The following is a 22,146-nucleotide window of genomic DNA, read 5'->3' as shown; positions in this document are numbered from 1 at the left end:
TTGGAAGAGAAGAAGTGTCGTTTTACTTTTTCAATGTAGAATTGGCTGGAATTGAGATCGGACGCCATGTCACGTTTGGAGAGCCGCTGATGTGCCTAAACAGTGGAGACCCCCCACAAATGACACCATTTTGGAAACTAGACCCCTTAAGGAACTTATCTAGATGTGTGGTGAGCACTTTAAACCCCCAGGTGCTTCACAGAAGTTTATAACGTAGAGCCGTGAAAATAAAAAAATCGCATTTTTTCTACAAAAATGATCTTTTTGCCTCCAAATTTTTATTTTACCAAGGGTAACAGGAGAAAATGGACACCATAAGTTGTTGTACAATTTGTCTTGAGTACGCCGACACCCCGTATGTGGGGGTAAACCACTGTTTGGGTGCATGGCTGAGCTAGGAAGCAAAGGAGCGCCATTTGACTTTTCAATGCAAAATTGACTGGAATTGAGATCGGACGCCATGTCGCGTTTGGAGAGCCCCTGATGTGCCTAAACAGTAGAAACCCCCCAAAAGTGACCCCATTTTGGAAACTAGACCCCCCATGGAACTTATCTAGATGTGTAGTGAGAACTTTGAATGCCCAAGTGCATCACAGAAGTTTATAATGCAGAGTCGTGAAAATAAAAAATATTTTTTTTTTAACAATAAAGATTTTTTAGCCCCCAAGTTTTTATTTTCACAAGGGTAACAAGAGAAATTGGACCCCAAAACTTGTTGTCCAATTTGTCCTGAGTATGCTGGTACCCCATATGTGGGGGTAAACCACTGCTTGGGCGCACGGCAGAGCTCGGAAGGGAAGGAGCGCCATTTTGGAATGCAGACTTTGATAGAATTGTCTGCGGGCGTTATGTTGCGTTTGCAGACCCCTAATGTACCTAAACAGTAGAAACTCCCAACAAGTGACCCCATTTTGGAAAATAGACCCCCCAAGGAACTTATCTAGATATGTGGTGAGAACTTTGAATGCCCAAGTGCTTCACAGAAGTTTATAATGCATAGTAGTGAAAATAAAAAATATTTTTTTTTCCCACAAAGATTTTTTTAGCCCCCAAATTTTTATTTTCACAAGGGTAACAAGAGAAATTGGACCCCAAAAGTTGTTGTCCAATTTGTCCTGAGTATGCTGGTACCCAATATGTGGGGGTAAACCACTGTTTGGGCGCACGGCAGAGCTCGGAAGAGAAGGAGCGCCATTTTGGAATTCAGACTTTGATAGAATTGTCTGTGGGTGTTATGTTGCGTTTGCAGAGCCCCTGATGTACCTAAACAGTAGAAACCCCCCACAAGTGACCAAATTTTGGAAACTAGACCCCCTAAGGAACTTATCTAGATATGTGGTGAGAACTTTGAATGCTCAAGTGCTTCACAGAAGTTTATAATGCAGAGTAGTGAAAATAAAAAAATATTTTTTTTCCCACAAAAAAGATTTTTAGCCCCCAAGTTTTTATTTTCACAAGGGTAACAGGAGAAATTGGACCCCAAAAGTTGTTGTCCAATTTATCCCGAGTACGCTGATGCCCCATATGTGGGGGTAAACCACTGTTTGGGCGCACGGCAGAGCTCAGAAGGGAGGGAGCACCATTTGACTTTTTTAGCGCAAAATTGGCTGTCGTGTTTGGAGACCCCCCTGATGTACCTAAACAGTGGAAACCCCCAAATTATAACTCCAACCCTAACTCCAACACACCCCTAATCCTTAACCCGATCCATAATCCTAATCACAACCCTAACGATAATCACAACCCTAACCCCAAAACAGCCCTAATCTCAACCCTAACCATAACCCTAATCAAAACCCTAAATCCAACACACCCCTAACCCTAATCCCAAACGTAACCCTAATCCCAACCCTAATCCAAACCCTAATCCCAACTCTAACCCTAACTTTAGCCCCAACCCTAACTTTAGCCCCAACCCTAACCATAACTTTAGCCCCGTCGTCACAAAAAAAGTTCAATGTAACCTTTTTTTTGTACGTCGCGTCCGCCATTTCCGCGCATGCGTGGCCGTAACTCTGCCCCCTCCTTCCCAGGACATAGACTGGGCAGCGGATGCATTGAAAAACTGCATCCGCTGCCCAAGTTGTGCACAATTTTCACAACGTGCGTCGGTACGTCGGGCCGACGCATTGCGACCGCCCCGTACCGACGCAAGTGTGATAGAAGCCTAAGGCTACTTTCACACTAGCGTCGTACTCGGCCCATCGCAGTGTGCCGGGCCGACGTACCGACGCTAGCGTTGTAAGCGCCGCACAACGGGTGCAGCGGATGCTGTTTTTTCAACGCATCCGCTGCCCCATTGTGAGGGGAGGCGGGGGCGGAGTTCCGGCCGCGCATGCGCGGTCGGAAATGGCAGACACGTCGCACAAAAAAGTTACATGTAGCTTTTTTTGTGCCGACGGTCCGCCAAAGCACGACGCATCCATCGCACGATGGATGCGACATGTGGCAATCCGTCGCAATGTGTCGCTAATGCAAGCCAATGGAGAAAAAACGCATCCTGCAAGCACTTTTGCAGGATGCGTTTTTTCTCCGACGCATTGCGACGGAAGCCAAAAAACGCTAGTGTGAAAGTAGCCTAACCCTAACCCTAGCCCTAACCCTAAATTTAGCCCCAACCCTAACCCTAACCCTAACCCTAACTCTAGCCCTAACTCTAGCCCTAACCCTAACCCTAACCCTAACTCTAACCCTAACCCTAACCCTAACTCTAACCCTAACCCTAACTCTAACCCTAACCCTAACCCTAACTCTAACCCTAACCCTAACCCTAACCCTAACCCTAATTTTAGCCCCAACTCGTCTTCTCCTGCCGGCCGGCAGATGGCAGCAGATGGCGGGCGCACTGCGCATGCGCCCGCCATAAGGAAAAAGCCGGCTGGCAGGAGAAGACAGAAGAGGACCCAGGGACACCGGGTGAGTATGTTAGGGTCCCCGAATCCCCCTATTTCTCTGTCCTCTGATGTGTGATCACATCAGAGGACAGAGAAATACAGATCGCTTTTTTTTTTTTTTTTTTTTGCGGTCGCCGGTAAACTGTTAATTACCGGCGATCGCAAAACAGGGGTCGGTGCAAACCGACCCCGATCATGTTCTTTGGGGTCTCGGCTACCCCAGGCAGCCGAGACCCCAAAGATCTTCCGGGCGGCGGGCGTACTGCGCGTGCGCCCGCCATTTTTTCCCGGAAAAAAGATGGCGGCGCCCATGGGGACCCACGAGGAGCACCGGGGGAGGTAGGTAAGTATTGGGGGGCTATCGGGGGCCATCGGGGACCCCATTTCTCTGTCCTCCGATGTGCGATCACATCGGAGGACAGAGAAATTAAACGGCACATCGCATTTTGTTTTTTTTTGTTGCGACCGCCGGTAAACGGTTAATTACCGGCGATCGCAACTCGGGGGTCGGTAAAAAAAACCCCGAATCATGTTCTCTGGGGTCTCGGCTACCCTCGGCAACCGAGACCCCAGAGAAAATCCGACTCTGGGGGGCGCTATTCACTTTTTCCACAGCGCCGTTAATTAACGGCGCTGTGGTTTAAGTACCCTTAGCGGCCGCCGTTAAAAGGTGTATCGGCGGTCGTTAAGGGGTTAATATGAATAGACACTCTATATGGACTTTTTACTTCTATGGTCCATAATACTACTAATGCACTTTAATCCGGTCCCTTTGTGATATGTGTGTGCGGGCTTGTGTAGGGGATGTTTTCCTGCCATGCTGTATACCTGTGTTTTTACCACATAAGGGTACGTTCACACAGGACTTTTTTGCTGCTTTTTTTTGCTGCTTTTTTTTATGCTAATTTTCAGCTGCTTTTTACAGTACCAGTAAAGCCTATGAGATTTCAGAAATCTCATGCACACACGTTGGTTTTTTGTTTGATCAGTATTTTCTGCTTTGCTGCTTTTTTTGGACATAGGGCATGTCACTTCTTTCAGCGTTTTAGCTGCGTTTTTGCAGCGTTTTTTCACCCATTGACTTGAATGGGTGATGAAAAAAACGCTGCAAAAACGCTGAAAAAACGCATGTAGCATTATTTGCTGCGTTTTTTGTGCAGAAAATCATGGCCAGCAGGAAGGGATCTCACAGCCAAGAGCTTAGGGGTGTGGTTAGTGAGGTGTGAAGAGCCATTGTGAGCCATTGTGAGGTGTGAAGAGCCATTGTGAGGTATCCTGATTGTGATCTATTGTGAGGGAGTTCCTGGTAGTAAGGTGTGAAGAGCCATTGTGAGGTGTGAAGAGCCATTGTGAGGTGTCCTAGCAGCTGAAAATTGGCATAAAAAAAGCAGCAAAAAACTGTAGCAAAAATCTGCAGCAAAAAACTGCAGCAAAAAAGTCCTGTGTGAACGTACCCAAAAAACGCACCAAATACGCACCAAAAAAACGCACCTAAATTAGCATAAAAAAAAAGCAGCAAAAAAAAGCAGCAAAAAAGTCCTGTGTGAACGTACCCTAATAAAGGTTTTTCTATATTTGCATTAATCGGACGGTGTTGACTGCGTTTTTGGTGCTTTTTTATTTGGTAACACTGTGTACAGGTAATGAGTGGAGGACAGAGGAGCCTTTTCATGAAGAAGTTACAGGTCTGTGAGAGCCAGAAATCTTGCATGTTTTTAGGTGACCAAATACTTATTTTCCACCATAATTTGCAAAATAAATCTTGCCAAATCAGACAAGGTGATTTTCTGGATTTGTTTTCTCATTTTGACTCTCATAGTTGTGGTCTACCTATGATGTCAATTACAGGCCTCTCTCACCTTTTTAAGTGGAAGAACTTGCACAATTGATGGCTGACTACTTTTTTTCCCCACTGTTCCTTTATTATCACCTTTATTGGGAAATAAACTGCACACACAAGTTATTGATCTCGGTCTATAAAAGTTTATTAATCAAGCAATGCAGTGACTTTCTGAGTGCAAACTGTAGAAGATGTTCTTGGTTAGTTTTACTTGGCAAGTCGTGCTCCTTTAATTACCCAGCAAATGAAGTTGGTGGTATCCCTTTTACACCAAGTCCAGTTATCTGTAAAACAATTCAAAAATAAATTAAAGGGGTTGTCCATGACCTAGGATAGGTCATCAATATCAGATCTTGGAGATCCGATACTAGGTACTCTCATAGCCCTTACACTGGCTGGATGTAGACAGGGAGCTAGAACAACTCAGATCTGTATACTGTATAGTGGCTGTTCTTAGGTATCTATGACCTGATATTTTAATTGGGATACTGAATGCCCCCGGAAGTGGAAATGGTGTGGAATGGGCAGAAGTAGATTCTTGCAACGGATGGTGGACTTATGTTTAGAGATTCTATCTCTAACTGACTGTGTAGTTTCCCCTACATAGAGTAACCTGCATGGGCATTTGATTAGGTACACAATGTAAGATGATTCACAAGTGAAATTTTTTTTGATGTGGAATGTTTTGCCAGATCTGGGATGTTGAAAGGTACTTCCCTTCTGTACATTGTTACATTGTGCACAGTGTAGGCACGGGAATGTGCCTGTTTTGGGTTTGGATAGAAAAACCTGTTTTTGTGGATCTCTGGATCCAATATCAGCTTTCACTAAATTATCTCTCAGGTTAGGTGGCCTTTTGAAACACGGTAAAAAAGGTTCCTTGAATTCAAGTATATCGGGGTGTGCTGTGGATAGTAAGTGCCAATGTTTCCTAATTGCTTTATGTAAAATGAAGGAGAAGGGATGATAGGAGTGTACAAAAGGAATGCGTTTACCCGGATCCCTTTTCGATATTCTAGATGTGGGATCCTTGGATTGTGCTAGAACAAAAATATAAAATATCAGGTCATAGATTTTGTACCGCCACCACAGAGAGGCGGTGGTAGGATTGCCCTACTGAAAAAGAGAGAGGCCTTCTGGATCCACACTTTAGAGACTCTTACACCCAAAAGGTCTAAATCGAGACTATGAACTCATGGCGTTTATATGAAGAATGTATGCATTGCTTTATATCGTTACTAATTCGTTCTCTGTTCTTCTAGAGTCGCCTTTATGGATTCGTGGACACAGCTGATCACGAGCACCATTTAATCTTCAAAATAAGCATGCTATCACCTCGCTCTGGATAGTCACGTCCCTGTGTTGTGAATATCTCATTTTCATTCTTACTTTATATTTCTTCCAATCCACCTCTGACACACATAGTGTTGTAAGGTTACACATTTAAATTCACCTGTTCATAACGTTCAAATTTCCCTTCTATAAGCAATGGGTACCCGCAGCTCTAAGAGGTGGTACTTAAGGTAACACTAGACTCCCGCCCCCCTCATTGTGGCGTGGGAACGCATGGACTCCGGTGGAACGCATACCCATAGCTGGTATGTCACTTCCGCCTCTAGCCACCGGTGGTGAGATGCCAGCACATTGTAATACACGCTGCTCTAACAGCGCAGCGCAACACAGCTGACGATACTTACCTCCCACTATACCCGCCCCTTTTGGCCATAAATACGGACATCACCCGACACTGATGCATTACAGCGGTGGACGCCGCGACGGCAGCTTGACATAAGGTAATTATGCACTCCCATTCCCTGAAACCATGCGTCTGCGGAGACCACTACAACTGGGTCCATAATCCTCATTGTTATATACTTCCCCCAGGCTGCATCCACTCTGATGACAACTATCATAATACTAGAGGCACCTCGGTAGGTTACAACCAGTCTCTTATTTTTACTCACCATTTTCTCTGGCCCATTGATTTCTAAGCTTTTACATTCCACCCTTAGGCATATTTTACAGCCACCTGAATCTATTTCCTATCCCGGTTAACGGTATGTTGTCATTACTCACCCACTGTGACTGTGCCACTATAGGTATTTCTCTTTAGCACCAGCACTACTTTTACACCTTTATTGCTGCTTTGAAAATATGTGAAGAGTTTTTTCTTGTATATTTTCATGTATATACTTTGTTTATATTTATTATGATATATTTTTCTTACTATCCCGACTATGTAATTGATATGGTATATATATATATATATGTACTTTTCCAGTTACTGATGAAGGTCTCCTGTTGAGACCGAAACGTTTACTACCTTGGGATACAATAAACAATCCACTCCTTCTAATTGCAAAGTTGAGTGCCGGGTTTTCTGTATTATATCTCCTCAGTGCAAGACATATGAAAGCCCGCATAGAGTCTGCTACAAAAACACATGAAGAACTCCGAGACTATGAGAAATAAGATTCTCTGGTCTGATGAGATGAAGATAGACCTTTTTGGTGATAATTCAAAGTAGTATGTGGATAAAAGCTTATCACCTGCCCAATACAATCCCAACAATTAAACACGGTGGTGCAACATCATGCTATGGGGGTGTTTTTCAGCTACAGGGACAGGACGACTGGTTGTCATTGAAGGAAACATGAATGCGGCCAAGTACAGAGATATCCTGGATGAAAACCTCTTCCAGAGTGCTCTGGACCTCAGACTTGGCTGAAGATTCACCTTCCAACAAGACAATAACCCTAAGCACACAGCTAAAATAACAAAGGAGTGGCTTCAGAACAACTCTGTGACCATTCTTGACTGGCCAAGCCAGAGCCCTGACCTAAACCCAGTTGAGCATCTCTGGAGAGACCTGAAAATGGCTGTCCACCAATGTTCACCATCCAACCTGACGGAACTGGAGAGGATCTGCAAGGGAGAATGGTAGAGGATCCCCAAATCCAGGAGTGAAAAAATTGTTGCATCAATCCCAAGAAGACTCATGGATGTACTAGCTCAAAAGGGTGCTTCTACTCAATACTGAGCAAAGGGTCTGAATACTTATGACTATGTGATATTTCAGTTTTTCTTTTTCAATCAATTTGCAAAAATTACTACATTTCTGTTTTTTTCAGTCAAGATGGATGCAGAATATACATTAATGAGAAAAATAATGAACTTTTTTGAATTTACCAAATGGCTGCAATGAAACAAAGAGTGAAAAATTTAAAGGGGTCTGAATACTTTCCGTACCCACTGTATTTTCAAATAGATCACAATTAATGCAATAATCTCTAATTGAATTACAATGAGGCCTGTTGGTTTTCTGTCGGGGTTTCCATATCGTTTATCAAATATATCACCATAAAATTGATCTAAAAAAATTACCGTATTTGGCAGATTATAAGACACACCTCAAATTTTGGGGAGAAAAATAGGATTTTTTTTTAAATAAAATGGTAATGCATCTTATAATCCGCTTTTACTGTAGCATACCTAGGCAGCAGCAGTGGTGGAGCAGGATCCCAGGTGGCAGGGTCACTGCTGCAGGAAGCTGGCAAAGGTGGAATCTGGAGATACTGCAGACCCCAGGCTGGTAGGAGGTGCTGTTTGGTGGAGGTAGGAATGGGCTGATGCTGTGGAACCCAGGCTGGTATGAAGTGTGTTTGGTGGTGCGGGGGGGCTCCACTGACATTTTATAAAAGCCCGGAGCCATGATTTTCAATGCATTGACCTCTGAGAAAATGGCCACCGGAGGTGGCGCATGCGTAATGAGATAAGATCTCAGTGCCAAGTTCTCACTGTGCATGCGCCTCCTTTGGCAGCAATTTTCCAGGAGTCCACTGCATTGAAAATCATGGAAATTGCAGGGGCACAGGGCTTTCACAAAATCTCAACGGAGTCTCTGCATCACTGAACACCCCCTCCTACCAGCCTGGGACCAGCAGCATCGCCCCAGCAACAAGCCTGGGACCTCGCTCCACCACAGCCGATAAGCTACACTCATTTTCAAATATTGGCGGAAAAAAAGTGTGTCTTATAATCCGAAAAATACAATAATTTGAACAGAATCTATGAGCATTTGTATGAAGCATGTCTTGGTGGCATTCAATGTCTTCCCAGGCAGAGTAGCAGCTCATGAGGGGTAATGTCTGTGGCAGGGGAATCTGTCATCAACCACCTGGATGGATAGCTAATCACTAGTCTCTGGTTACTTGTTCTATGTGATACCGGGTTATGTCTTTGCCTCTAGTTGAATGGTTTTTACATTTTTCGTTATTTGGCAGCTTATTGCATTTCCTTCATTCTTCGAAACCCATTTACGGTAAGCGTCTTGCACAATGGATTATTACAAAAGCCGAGAACGAAAAAACAAGGCAATATATTTCCATTCTTGGTTTGGAAAGTATCAAATTGACTTGGTGACTCTCTGTCTGTTCCTCATTGCAGCCATGTGTATTTGTATTAAGACTGAACTGAACCAAATCAGGAAAAACAACGACTTACCTTGTAGACTCCCCCAGACTGGGGCTGCCGGGCACTCCAGTCCTCATCCATGCCATCACAGGCCGATGTGACGTACATTTCTGCATAATCCTTTCCTCCAAATGCACAAGACGTTGTCTTATCCACTGGCAGCTTCACAGTCTGGATCACTTTGCCTTTAACATAAAAATTAATTTTATTCCCAGTACAACATCAAGCGATCTCACTGCCTACGGTTACTCAGGCATACAATAATATATTGTGTTAATGAAGAAGGAGTTAGAAGCTGGCCACCAGCAGGCACAACTTTGTGACTAGACACATCATGTCTAATAAACATGGAAGCTTCAGCATAAAATTGTCAAGGTGAAAATGTATTTTCTTATATGCTTTTTATACTTTTATATATCTTTATACTCTTTTTGTACTGCTATACTCTTATACTGTGAAACAATAAGTTTTCCCCTGCTAATGCAAATGTAATTGTATTTAAAAATGGCTACCAGTGTTCAGTTTCGTTTCACCCTTGTGTCCGAAGGGACAAGATTCATTTCTTTGGAAACAAAACTAAAGGAATGTGAAGAAGAGGAGGAATCCACCAGGAGACGTTCGACGAATCAAAAGGACTGAGCACTAGACGTATACTGCTTAAACCCCACCTATTGCATTCCCTTTTTAGTATTGTGTATTGGAAAATAAAAGTTAGTTGCTGCTCGGCTCCTCACGGAGGTGAACGCAAGAGCATCAGCAAAGATTGAATCAGCTACGTGTCTGAATCATTTCTTTTTTCGGTACCAGATGTTCTGCGCTCACATTACAATTTGGAATGACTGGTGAATGAGGATTAATTGTCGTTTTACGACCCCGGCAATTTTGGCAGCCCAACGGGGGGCGTGGCCAGCGATCCGAGACCCCCTGGACCCATGCCTGGATGTCTGTGGATGATACCCGTAGTGGCTGACCTCGAGGACTGATCACCCTCTGAACACGGTAAGTGGCGATCATGTACACTGTATATGTCACACTTGCTAGTGTCTCAGCCGTTATTGGTTTGTCTGTAGTCTCCTTGGGTCCAGGAGGTGAATGATCGAGTGGTGAGATCAAACGTGATCCTGTGCCACGCTCTGAACCAGCAACTGAGAGACGTCGCATCCTGTGCGACCTCTGTACACCACACCTCCCCCACCGGTCATTGTACTCCATTCAACCATCCTACCCGTGACTATTGTCTAGTAGTGAAGTGGAGTGAAAGATTGAGCAAGTTGTAGATTGTGGGGCGGCTTAGAGAAGGGATAGGAGACGCAGCCTCTGTGATATTGTACCAGCTAGGTAATTTAAGACGTCCCGGAGGGGGACCACCTGTATTTCTGTGGAGGGCTCTCACTAGGAGACCGCCTCCCAAAGGTTTGGAATATCGTGGCAGGATAGTCTGTTAATCACTGGTGTTCAGGTTAGGGACAGAAAATATTGAGCGAGAAGCTCCGTGTTTTTGGAATACCATTGTTGAAGATCGCTGCCAGTGGCCTACTGCAGGAGGACACAGTATTCTGTAAGAGTCATGCTGCGTCTCTTAAAGCAGAAGAAGTCCGTGCCCCACAAGTTAGATGAGGATGCTGTGGAAGTCAAGGCAATAGTTGAGTCACGGGAGGGCAAGAGACAGTCAAGAAGCTTATCTGCGAGTTGCGCGAGGCTTAAAGAACAAAGGATGAAAATAGGTTGATGGAGAGGAAGGATCAGACAATACAGAGCCCGTGTTTGGTTATAAAATGCCTGTGAACTGTGATCTTACAGATTGTAAAATGGCCGCCGTGCCACTGATGATGAAAATGTAGTTCTAGCCCCCGCCCTGTAATGGCGGCGGAAAGAGATCTCCAGAAGCGTAGGGGTGTCCTGTTTGTGTTGTGCAGAATCCAACCTGGGTGGAGACCTGCCGCGTGTGTGTGTGTACGGACCGTCCTTGGGGCTCCGCCCAGACCACGGAGGATTATAGGAAAGTTTTGTAGAAAATTAGGTCTGAAAACTGCTGTAATTTGTGACTTTGTAGAGGATACGGAGCTTTGTATCAGTGCTGTGTAGTGTAGGGGAGGGGCGAGGCAGACCGCTGCGAGATTTCTTTGTCAGTTCTCCTCTCTTCTCCTTATCTACGCTACGTGCCGGAGAAGGAGGGGGGGCAAAGAGCTGGGCTCAATATTCTCCCTTGTACGCTGAGGAATTCTGTGCTGTTTCTAGTAGTCTCTTTTCTCTGTGTAGAGGAATGCTGTGATCTCTCTTATCTCTGTGTCCTTGGAATGGAGAGAGCACATACTGTAACGGTGTTCTCTGTATTTTCTCTGGTAGATCTGTGTCTGGTTTAAAGCGACAACATTGTTTTGAAGTATGAAGAAATATTATAATCTGGAATTTGAAAGTGAAATATAGTGCCTGGTTTTATAAGGAAATTTGTATCAGTGTAATTGAAAGATTGGTAAAAGAGTTGAGTAAAGCAAGCAATTAAAAATTTGGGATAGGGGGGGGTCTCCCTGCTGGATAATATGGTCCCTCCCCAGGAAATTAAGCCTCTACTCCCGACTGTAAACCCTGTGCCCCTTACAGCAATATATATCCTGGATTGCCGAGAAGTTCTATGGGCGTCTTATGGTAGTGTTTGAAGATCTGGGATTCTCACTGTAACAAAAAGCCCATTCATACTTTTTTGTAGTAGACCCGATATTGAGATTTCCACTCCGGATGATGCATTGCAAATAGTAAAAGGTTTTCAAAAGAATTTAGCTTAGCAGGAAAGATAAGGGTTAAATCACTAGCCTAGTAATTCTTGCTCGCTCACTGGCCCCCACCGCTGTAGCTGCGAGGTCATAGTGTTCCTTATCTCCATGTAACAGACTCCAGTTTTTTTTTTATCCTCTCCTATCGTACATGCAAGTCCAGCTTCACACTGCAATACGCCTTTAACCCTGTATAGGAATCTAACTCCCTCTAAGCTTCGTCATGTCAATTTTCAGACCAAGAGCTTGTTTTAATCGGTGTAAATGCCAGACCCCCCCAGCCCAGAAAGGCCCCTACATCTCCTCTTCCCATGAAACCCTCATACTTACAAGGCCAGATTTTCCAGGAATCTGAAGTTTGGTTCCCTGTCATTCACGTTGCTACATCACACTTCAGGAATCCCAGGTTCTCTTCTCAGTGGGGTATGGGGACATACTTACCCACCAGGTAGGAGCTATAAGTGAACCCAGCTAATTCTACCCTGTCACATAGAGGTGGTTTGGCCCAACAGATAGCCAACAGGGAAGCCCAGCCATAGCCCAAGAGTGTCAGGCCTACCTTGCCACTTATGGCCCCTTGCATCCAGGAGACGCTATGACTACCCAGGGAGGGAATTTGCCCTGTGATATAGTGCTACACACTGCAGGTCCTATATATGACTACAGGACACCCGAGCACTGCCGTACAATGTTGCAGACCGCCTTACAGACAGTGGTCATTCTTGCAGGACGGCTAGGGAGAGATACACTTCCTCGTAGAACTTTGGCTGTACCATTGATATCTTCAGGACTCTTTGGATACCCACTGGGCCCCTGTATGAAGGAACACGTTGAAGTCATCAAGAATTGCCTCCAATCAACCCCAAATCTAGACTTACAAGAAGTCAGAATCGTCTGTTACCACGAGTCTGGATTAGAGGGCATCATGCCCTTGGTAGCTGAATACATGGTGCCCCTGATGCATACGGGTATAAAGCCTCTGGATGGGATAACACCCACAGCACCCCCAACTGCCCCGGAGGGCGAGGTAGTGACACATGACGAAGAAGAAGAACTGAAGCTGAAGTACAAACCCTTCACTCCGGTACAGATTGATGCTATTGTCAGCAAGTTATGTGACCCAGACAAATTTCCCATGCAGTATGTGAGGAGACTGGAGCAGATTAGGAGCATCTATGGGGCTACATGGTCTGATCTATCAGGTATTACCTCTATCAGAGCCTCCGAATATTTCCTCCCCACTATCATGAAGGAACTGGATTCCACTAAAGCAGGACCTCTCAACAAGTTCAAGTCTGGAAAGGAGTTTATTGCTCAACTCACAAAGTGGGCCCAGGATCGTCTCTGTGACGAAGCAGGATCAATACAGGATATACAACAAGAATCTGGAGAAGCTGTGGAGAAATATGCTGCCAGACTAACTATGCAGTTTGAAGACTTGGGTTATTCAACTCATGTGAAGACGCAGGCAGCCTTGTTGGTCCGTGCTTTTATTGATGGTCTGGAAGATCCACTGAAGGATAAGGTCATGAAGCTTCGTCCCGAATTACCTGATGGTCCCCTAAAACAGGCCCTTACTGTTGTGAAGAGTTATCAGAAAATGCTTCAAAGGGAAGAAAAAGAAGCAGAAAAAGAAGCAGAGAAGGAAGCACAGAAGGACAAAGGCAAGAAGAAACCAGCCATGTATATGGCAGAGGCCTCAGAAGTACCTGTTATGGTGTATCAGGCTCAGGATCGGTATGGACCACCACCCTTGAGGTTAAGAGGGCCCGAAGGCCGGAATTACAGTGATAGACCATTTCGTGATGATCAAGGGAGGCCTCTGTGTTGGGAGTGTGGCGGCTTTGACCACTTGAAAAGAGATTGCCCCCACAGGAGGCACCCTCAGCGACCTCTTCCTCCTCCACGCTCATGAAGTTCAGGCCAACCGGTGCCCACTTTTCCCGCCACCTGTACTTCTTCATCTTGCGGTACAGTGACCCTGGAAGTGGACAGCCAACCTTTCAAGTTTCTAGTGGACACTGGGGCGGCCACCTCTGTTATCTCTTCATCTCAGCTGCCTCCTACAATTTCCCTGTCTTCAGATTTCCTCACGTGTATTGGAGTTGAAGGCCAACAAACCTCATCACCACTCACTGTTCCTGTCTCAGCTGGCCCTTTTTCTGGTGTCTTTGCCAAATTTCTGGTGTCCGAAACCTGCCCTGTCAACCTTCTAGGAGCTGATCTCCTTCAAAGGCTTCATGCTACCATCACCTTCGGTGATCAAGGGATGGAACTGCAGTTACAGGACCCTGCCTCACAACAAGGCGCTGAAGATCGTTGTGTCCTTAAAGCTTTCCCTCTGATGATGATGACTCTGCAAACGACGCCTTCCCTGGATTTGCCCAATGTACCTACCGCTCTGTGGTCAACTGGACCTGAAGATGTGGGTCTGCTCAAAGTGGCTCCAGTAAAAGTCCACCTCAAACCTGGGCACCCATACCCCAGACTACCTCAGTATCCACTTAAGGCTGCCCAAGAGCGGAGCCTTGGAGCTCAGATTACCTCCCTCCTGCATTCTGGAGTACTAATTAGGTGTGTCTCACCCTGTAACACACCTCTGTTTCCAGTAAAGAAGAAGACAGCTCCCGGGGACCCTCCGAGATACAGACTTGTACAGGACCTCAGGGCAGTCAATTCAGCCACCATCTTGGAAACTCCTGTGGTACCCAACCCCAACACCTTGCTTTCTCAAGTGCCTACTTCAGCAACACTCTTCACCGTTATTGACCTGGCTAATGCTTTCTTCAGTGTCCCGCTTCATGAAGACTCACAGTTCTTATTTGCCTTCACGTTTCAAGGATCTCAGCTGACCTGGACCAGGACACCACAGGGTGCCCAGAACTCCCCTAACCAGTTCACTCATGCTATGAAGATGACCTTGGATCCGTGGGTGTTACAGAATCTTCATGTCACGCTTCTCCAGTATGTTGATGACTTACTCCTCTGTGGAACTGAAGAGAATCTGTTGGCTGCTTCTGAGTCCTTACTCCTCTTCCTTCATTCTGCCAACTGCAAAGTCTCAAAGGCCAAGGTCCAATGGTGCAAAGAGAAAGTTGTCTTCCTCGGACACTGCATCTCACAAGGTTCGAGACACCTCACCGAGGACAGAAAACATGCCATCGAGGACATCCCTTATCCGAAGACGTACTCTGCTATGCAGTCTTTCCTAGGACTCATTACCTACTGCAGACAGTGGATTCCGGATGCTTCAAGACTCATGCAACCCTTGTATGACTGTCTTAAAACTGGAGGACCAGATTGGGAACATGCCGAAAATCCGTATATCTATGCTCAGCAAAAGGACTGTTTTGAGACTCTCAAGGAAGCTGTTGTCAGTGCCCCTGCTCTGGGTCTTCCTGACTACACTCAGCCGTTCCACCTTTTTGTTTCAGAGTCTGAAGGATATGCCTCTGGTGTGCTAGCACAGAAACATGTTGATCGTTTCCGTCCTCTGGCCTATTACTCAGCCAGACTGGACCCTGTTGCCAGAACTGCTCCATCCTGTCTCAAGGCTGTACATGCGGCCCATGTTCTCCTGGACAAGTCTGCTGACATAGCACTTGGTCATGACTTGGTCATACAAGCTGGACATGATCTCTCTGCCGTTCTTCAACAAACATCTCCTAAGCATCTGATGAGCCAAAGACATCTCAGGCTTCAGTGCTCTCTACTTCTGCCTTCCAACATCACTTTCCAGAAATGTACTACTATCAACCCAGCCACTTTGCTTCCACATTCTAGGGGGGAGTTACCTGAATGGTATAAGGACTTACCAGACTGGAGATCACCTGGTGACCCACATGACTGTGTAAAAGCACTGGAACAAGAAATTTCTGCACCACAGAATGTGGTAACTCAGGAACTTCTCAACCCTGATTTGCAACTATGGACTGATGGATCCCGATTTGCAGACTCTTATGGCAAGTTCCACACTGGATATGCTGTCACCACTGACACAGAAGTCCTTCTGGCTGAAGCTCTACCACCCCACCTGTCAGCTCAGGAAGCCGAACTTGTGGCCCTACAACAAGCATGTTATCTAGCAGAAGGAAAAACGGCCAATGTCTACACAGATTCAAGATACGGCTATGGAATCTGTCACGATTTTGGATTCCTGTGGAAGTCCCGAGGGTTCATTACGGCTACAGGAACCCCTGTTAAACATGCACTAAGGATTAAAGCCCTGATGAAGGCACTGGAGCTCCCCGCACAGATTGCGGTGATCAAGGTCAAAGCTCACGGGAAAGTCAACTCGAAGGAAACTAGAGGAAATCATTTAGCAGACCAAGCTGCCAAAGCTGCTGCCATAAAGAATGTCTCAGCAAAGTGGGAAGAAGAAGAAACAGCACCAGAAAAACCCTGTTGGGAAGACACTGCTACACCCGTGATGCCTGTGCTTACCAGAGCACAAACAAAGGAACAAGCAACCAAAGAAGCTACCCAAGCCAAAGAAGAACGAGACTTTGAGAAGTCCGAAGACCGAAAAAAGAAGAGGAAGTTGATAGAAGACATGGAAATGGAATACCCTGCCACCGGATCTGGCTGGAAGCCAGCTCGACCACCTGAAGAAAGATTGTGGGAAGAACAAAAGTTGACTTCTAGAGAAGAAAAGAAACAGTGGGAAGCTGCAGGAGCCATTCATGGGAATCGTAGTTCGGCCGGACAATACAAATTTCCTAGACTCTATAAGGTGGATGGGAAACCCTGTCTACCCAAAAGAATGTATCCAGCCGTTGCAGCATGGGCTCATGGATCAACACATCGAGGAAAGAACCAAGCACTAGCCTGTATCAAGAAGCTTTACTGGGCCCCAGGAATCTCTACCACTGTCACAGCCTACTCAAGAGCCTGCCCAGTCTGTGCCATCTGTAACCCAACAGCCACCGCCAAGGTTCCACTTCAGCATCTTGCCAAACCAGATTACCCTTGGCAGAGAATCCAGGTTGATCATATTCAAATGCCCAAGTCAGGAAAGTATGAGTACGTCCTAGTGGCTGTGGATATGTTCTCAGGATGGCCTGAAGCCTACCCAGTTGCCAAAGCTACGGCTAAGACAACGGCGAAGAAACTGATGGCTGAGATCATATGCAGGTATGGAGTTCCTGAAGTCATTGAAAGCGATCGGAGTTCCCATTTTACTGGAGAGATCATGTCAGAGGTAATGGCAGCACTGGGGGTAAGTCAAGCATTGCATACTCCATCCGCAGAGCAGTGGAAAAGTGGAGAGACTAAATGGAACTCTTAAGCTTAAAATCCAGAGGGCAATGACAGAGACTGGTAAACCATGGACAGAATGCCTTCCTCTGGCTTTGTTTTCAGTAAGATATACCCCAAACAGGAAGACAGGACTGTCACCGTATGAGAATCTGTTTGGCAGGAGCCCCAATTTTGAATGTTTCTTTCCACAACAGTTGCAACTCAAGTACCAGGACTTGACTAGCTATGTGCAGGCCTTACATGGACACTTTGCCAAAGTGCATTTAACTGTCTTCAGTTCTCTTCCAGACCCAGACAAGGTTCCTGGACACCATCCCTTTGTGCCAGGAGACCTGGTGTATGTGAAAAAGTTTGTGCACAGAGATTGTCTCCAGCCGAGATTTGAAGGACCCCACACGGTGATCCTGGTCACCCCCCACTGCAGTAAAACTTGAAGGAAAGAGCACCTGGATCCACGCCTCATATTGTAAAAGAGATCGAACCAGTGTTTAGTCAGAGTAGTGACTGAAGGGAAATGTTGCTGTTGTTTTTGATCCTGGACCTGAAGGCTATCCTCGCCCCTACCTCTTTGTTCCCTATTGTAAAAATAAGAATTCTGGCCCCACTATTCTCTGGGTAAACCTGACAGCCCCGGCGAATATCTGGCGATTTGATTTCTGTGATGTAGTCAAGTGCCTCGAGACTGAATGGGTGGTAGAGGGAATCATCCAGTTTTATATATGTGTTACCAGAAATGACAACAATAATTGTTATTATTGGACAGATGCTGCCTGGAATACAGGAGATGATTGGGGATATAAACCTAGTGAAGCCATGTTCCCAAGGATGGGACGGGTAGGAGTCTTCGTGAGAGAATGCATCTAACAGCCCTCCTGCAACCACTTAGGGGCTGTAAATGGGGTAGAAGCTGTCACCCCCTCCTCCTGAATCTTGAAAACCCCCAATCTGCTGATCTGCAGACGTTCGTATTGGGAAGGAATTATAATTATGTATTTAGTGCTGGACCCTATGCGTATTTAGGCCATATACAGCTCCAGGATATTAGCTCTAGACCAACCAAGGCCCCTGTTACCAGTACACCTAAAACAGGCCCAGGTGAGCGTTTGCAAAATGTAGTTAATGAAGTGATACCCATTCCAGGTCTCAGTTGGCAAGAGGTTTTCTCCATAGAAACACAAACAGCTCCAAGGAAAAACCTGTGGTTAGAATGGGTGAGATACAATGTAAGAGTTCAGAATATCTCTGTAGGATGTGTTGCTTGTGCTGCTGCGAATACATATCTATACACGCATGTATTGCTTTTTCCTGATGACAACACCACCGCCTGTGTCATGAATTTGTTGAAAGGTTTGAAGTCCACTGATTGTCCAGATTATGTCCTACTAATTCATAAGGAACCCAGACTAAAGGTCCTAGGAGAAGTAACCGTATTGGCTGACAATTACACCTGCTACAATTCCCACGACACCACAGGTACACTAGTAGGGATCTTCGAGACAGGTTTCTGCAAAGGGAACAGTTCTCTAGATACTGATTTGCTAATTAAATATACACAATATATGTACACCAAAGATACCTGATGAACCTACCAGAAAGAGGAGAAGTTTTGATCAGCTCTATATGAGTTATGAAGAAGATCCACTGGTATATATTGATGCCATTGGAGTGCCAAGGGGGGTGCCTGACCAGTTTAAAGCCCAGAACCAGATCTATGCTGGCTTTGCTTCTATAATCCCACAGGTGCAGATTAATAAAAATGTTGAATGGATCAATTACATATATTACAGTGAACAAAGGTTTGTCAATTTTAGCCAAGATGTCTTCCAGGGTATAGTTGAAGAATTGGGCCCTAACACTAGAATGACTCTTCAAAACCGACTAGCCCTTGATATGATTTTAGCTGAGAAAGGAGGAGTTTGTGGGATGGTGGGAGAGGAGTGTTGTACCTATATCCCTCAGAACACTGGAGTGAATGGAAAAACCATGATAGCCCTTAAAAAGATAACTGGGTTAGCAGCAGAATTGAAAACTAATGCTGGAGTAGACACATCTTTCTTTTCCAGTTGGTTGGGTGGGCTCAAGGGATTCTTTCAACAAGCCTGTCTGGTATTGATTGCCCTCCTTGTAATTGGATCAATAATCCTCTGTTGTGTTATTCCCTTGTACAAAAAGGTTGTTGCCAAAGCAACTCCGACTGGCACCTTCCTCATTCAAGAAATAGATCCACCAGAGTACGATGGTACTGAACTAGGGGAGATCCCTAAGTATATTCCTCTCAAGAGAGTAGACAAAACCCCCCATTCTCAGATGATGCTAAGAGATTTAGTTTAGGGACAGTGGGAGAACTCCATGTGAGGTTAGAGAAGGGTTCAGCTGCCTGGAGGCCTCTCACTAGGGGAGAGTTTCTGAGGTGTCTGGATGAAGAAATCCACCTCCCCTTTCCCCATCACATGGACAGTCTCGAAGGATCCTTCTTTAAGGGAAAAACTTAGTGTTTAGGGGGGATTGTCAAGGTGAAAATGTATTTTCTTATATGCTTTTTATACTTTTATATATCTTTATACTCTTTTTGTACTGCTATACTCTTATACTGTGAAACAATAAGTTTTCCCCTGCTAATGCAAATGTAATTGTATTTAAAAATGGCTACCAGTGTTCAGTTTCGTTTCACCCTTGTGTCCGAAGGGACAAGATTCATTTCTTTGGAAACGAAACTAAAGGAATGTGAAGAAGAGGAGGAATCCACCAGGAGGCGTTCGACGAATCAAAAGGACTGAGCACTAGACGTATACTGCTTAAACCCCACCTATTGCATTCCCTTTTTAGTATTGTGTATTGGAAAATAAAAGTTAGTTGCTGCTCGGCTCCTCACGGAGGTGAACGCAAGAGCATCAGCAAAGATTGAATCAGCTACGTGTCTGAATCATTTCTTTTTTCGGTACCAGATGTTCTGCGCTCACATTACAATTTGGAATGACTGGTGAATGAGGATTAATTGTCGTTTTACGACCCCGACAAAATCATAAGGAGTAGGTCACTACAAGACTACCCAACACTGGAGAAAATAAATTAGAATTGAGCGAATATGTTCCCTCTTATTCGGCAAGCTATAGCGCTTACAGAATAAGCTGCAGAGGGAACCCGGATACCTGGAGCTCTCCGGCTCATCAGCTGATCGGTGCCGCAGCTGCATGTGTCACGGCTGTGTCACTGTCACAACACATATATGGAGAGCCCAACAAACAGGCTTTTTAATCACCTATTGAATAACCTAAAGTTGGTTCTCACTCTGGACGTTTGATTGAACATCATACTACTACCGTAGTTACAGCTATTTGTGTTTACTTATTTTGACTGTTACAAATGTATGATCAATCACATATATTTGTAGTGAGAGATGAGTGTTTTTTCTGCGTTGCTGGTGAGGTTCCACGGTAAGGCTAGGTTCACATTGCATTAGGGCGATCCGTTTAACGGATCCATTACTTAGCGGCACTAACGCAATGTAACGAATCCGTTAACACACCTATAGACTTACATTATCGTAACGTTTCCTAACGCTTGTCAAAATCAGCATGCGTTAGCGATGATGCGTTACTTTGTAACGCACCCTCGAATGTAGTTTACCGCATTTTCGGGTACGTTAAGTCTAACGCATCCGTTTGCTGTGCATAGACCTCTACTGCTAACGCAATGCTACAATGCGTTAGCACGACTGTAGGAAAAAGCAATTTTTGGCATCAGCATTAGCGCATCTGTTTAACGGATCCGTTAAACGGATCGCCCTAACGCAATGTGAACCTAGCCTAAGGACCCAGGAAACACAGGATGAATAAATGTGTTTGTTTTTTTTTATATATCTGCGCGTTTTGAAGTTATCCAACTTCATCCTCAGGACTTCCTGAACAGGACCGAAACGTTGGCCCATCTTCACATACATTAATTTGATGATGAACTTGTTATCTCAATAAATCCTTTTGCATTACTGGAGTTGATTGATTTTCCTTGGAAATTCTATGGTTGATATTTACCATTGAGCACCTAGCAACTTGCTGCCATGTGCCTATCATATTAAATTACCGGTACTAGGATTTTCAAGGCGGACACTATTGCAATGAGGGTGGTAAATCAAGCAATAAAAATATTCTCAGGAAAAAAAAACCACTACTGAAAAAACAAGAATAACATATTTATATATCCTACCAGCTAGAGGATCAATACGGATTACTCTGCCTCCATTATAGCAAGCAACCCAAAGTTTTCCTTCTGCATCTATGCACATGCCATCAGGGATCCCTTCATCCTGCTGTAACTTGTAGACATGGCGGCGATTGGCTATGGAGAGAAGCAGTTATGGTAATTAATACTGGCTGGTACCAATGCAGTAGACATTACTACCAAAGTAATCAAAAGAGTCTCGGACCCCCAGTAATAGATGATACAACCCATTCTGTAGGGAGCTGGTGGCTTCCCAGCCCATGACTTGGCCGGCATTTAACAATGCTTGCTGTATCCAGCGTCTGTACATCTCTGGGCATTAACAGGTGGTTACTCCCAAAGGCATGTTAGGATGAAATGTTTACTAACCGGAGAGAAGATTGTATTTTAGCATGGCATCTTATTTTACAGAATACATCCCCTTGCATTTATACATGTCACATTTAGGGGCTTGTATTTTTGTAAAATTACACATTATGTGGGGAGAATATATTAGCCCTTTTACACCATTTTCTTGTGCCTTTTGTATCTGTCTAAGCTACGTGCACTGCATTTATTATTCTGTTGCTACATTTTTTCCACCTATTTGCACCTTACGGTCAGTAAAATTAGATAGACATTTACTAATTGTGCCTTTTTAACTAGGCGACAAACCTTTGCCCAAGGCCAATTCTCTACAAACAGGTGGTGT

General features: G+C 44.9%; 1 protein-coding gene across 3 annotated transcripts in view; it reads right to left on the bottom strand.

Moving 5' to 3' along the window:
* Positions 1 to 4,861: 4,861 nt before the first annotated feature.
* The window catches only part of RGN (regucalcin), a 31,233-nt gene continuing 13,948 nt past the window's right edge, over positions 4,862 to 22,146 (bottom strand). For all 3 annotated transcript variants that reach the window (XM_077296902.1, XM_077296901.1, XM_077296900.1), the window contains exons 5-7: positions 21,441 to 21,572; positions 9,238 to 9,392; positions 4,862 to 5,018 (exon numbers count right to left, since the gene is read on the bottom strand). In XM_077296902.1, coding sequence (XP_077153017.1) covers positions 4,968 to 5,018; positions 9,238 to 9,392; positions 21,441 to 21,572 — 338 coding nt within the window. In that variant the 3' untranslated portion in view covers positions 4,862 to 4,967. The remainder of the gene's footprint in view (positions 5,019 to 9,237; positions 9,393 to 21,440; positions 21,573 to 22,146) is intronic.

Source organism: Ranitomeya variabilis, chromosome 3 (assembly GCF_051348905.1).
Source record: "Ranitomeya variabilis isolate aRanVar5 chromosome 3, aRanVar5.hap1, whole genome shotgun sequence".
Classification (NCBI taxonomy): domain Eukaryota; kingdom Metazoa; phylum Chordata; class Amphibia; order Anura; family Dendrobatidae; genus Ranitomeya; species Ranitomeya variabilis.
The sequence above is the reverse complement of the archived record's forward strand: the minus strand, read 5'-3'. Positions and strand labels throughout refer to the sequence as shown.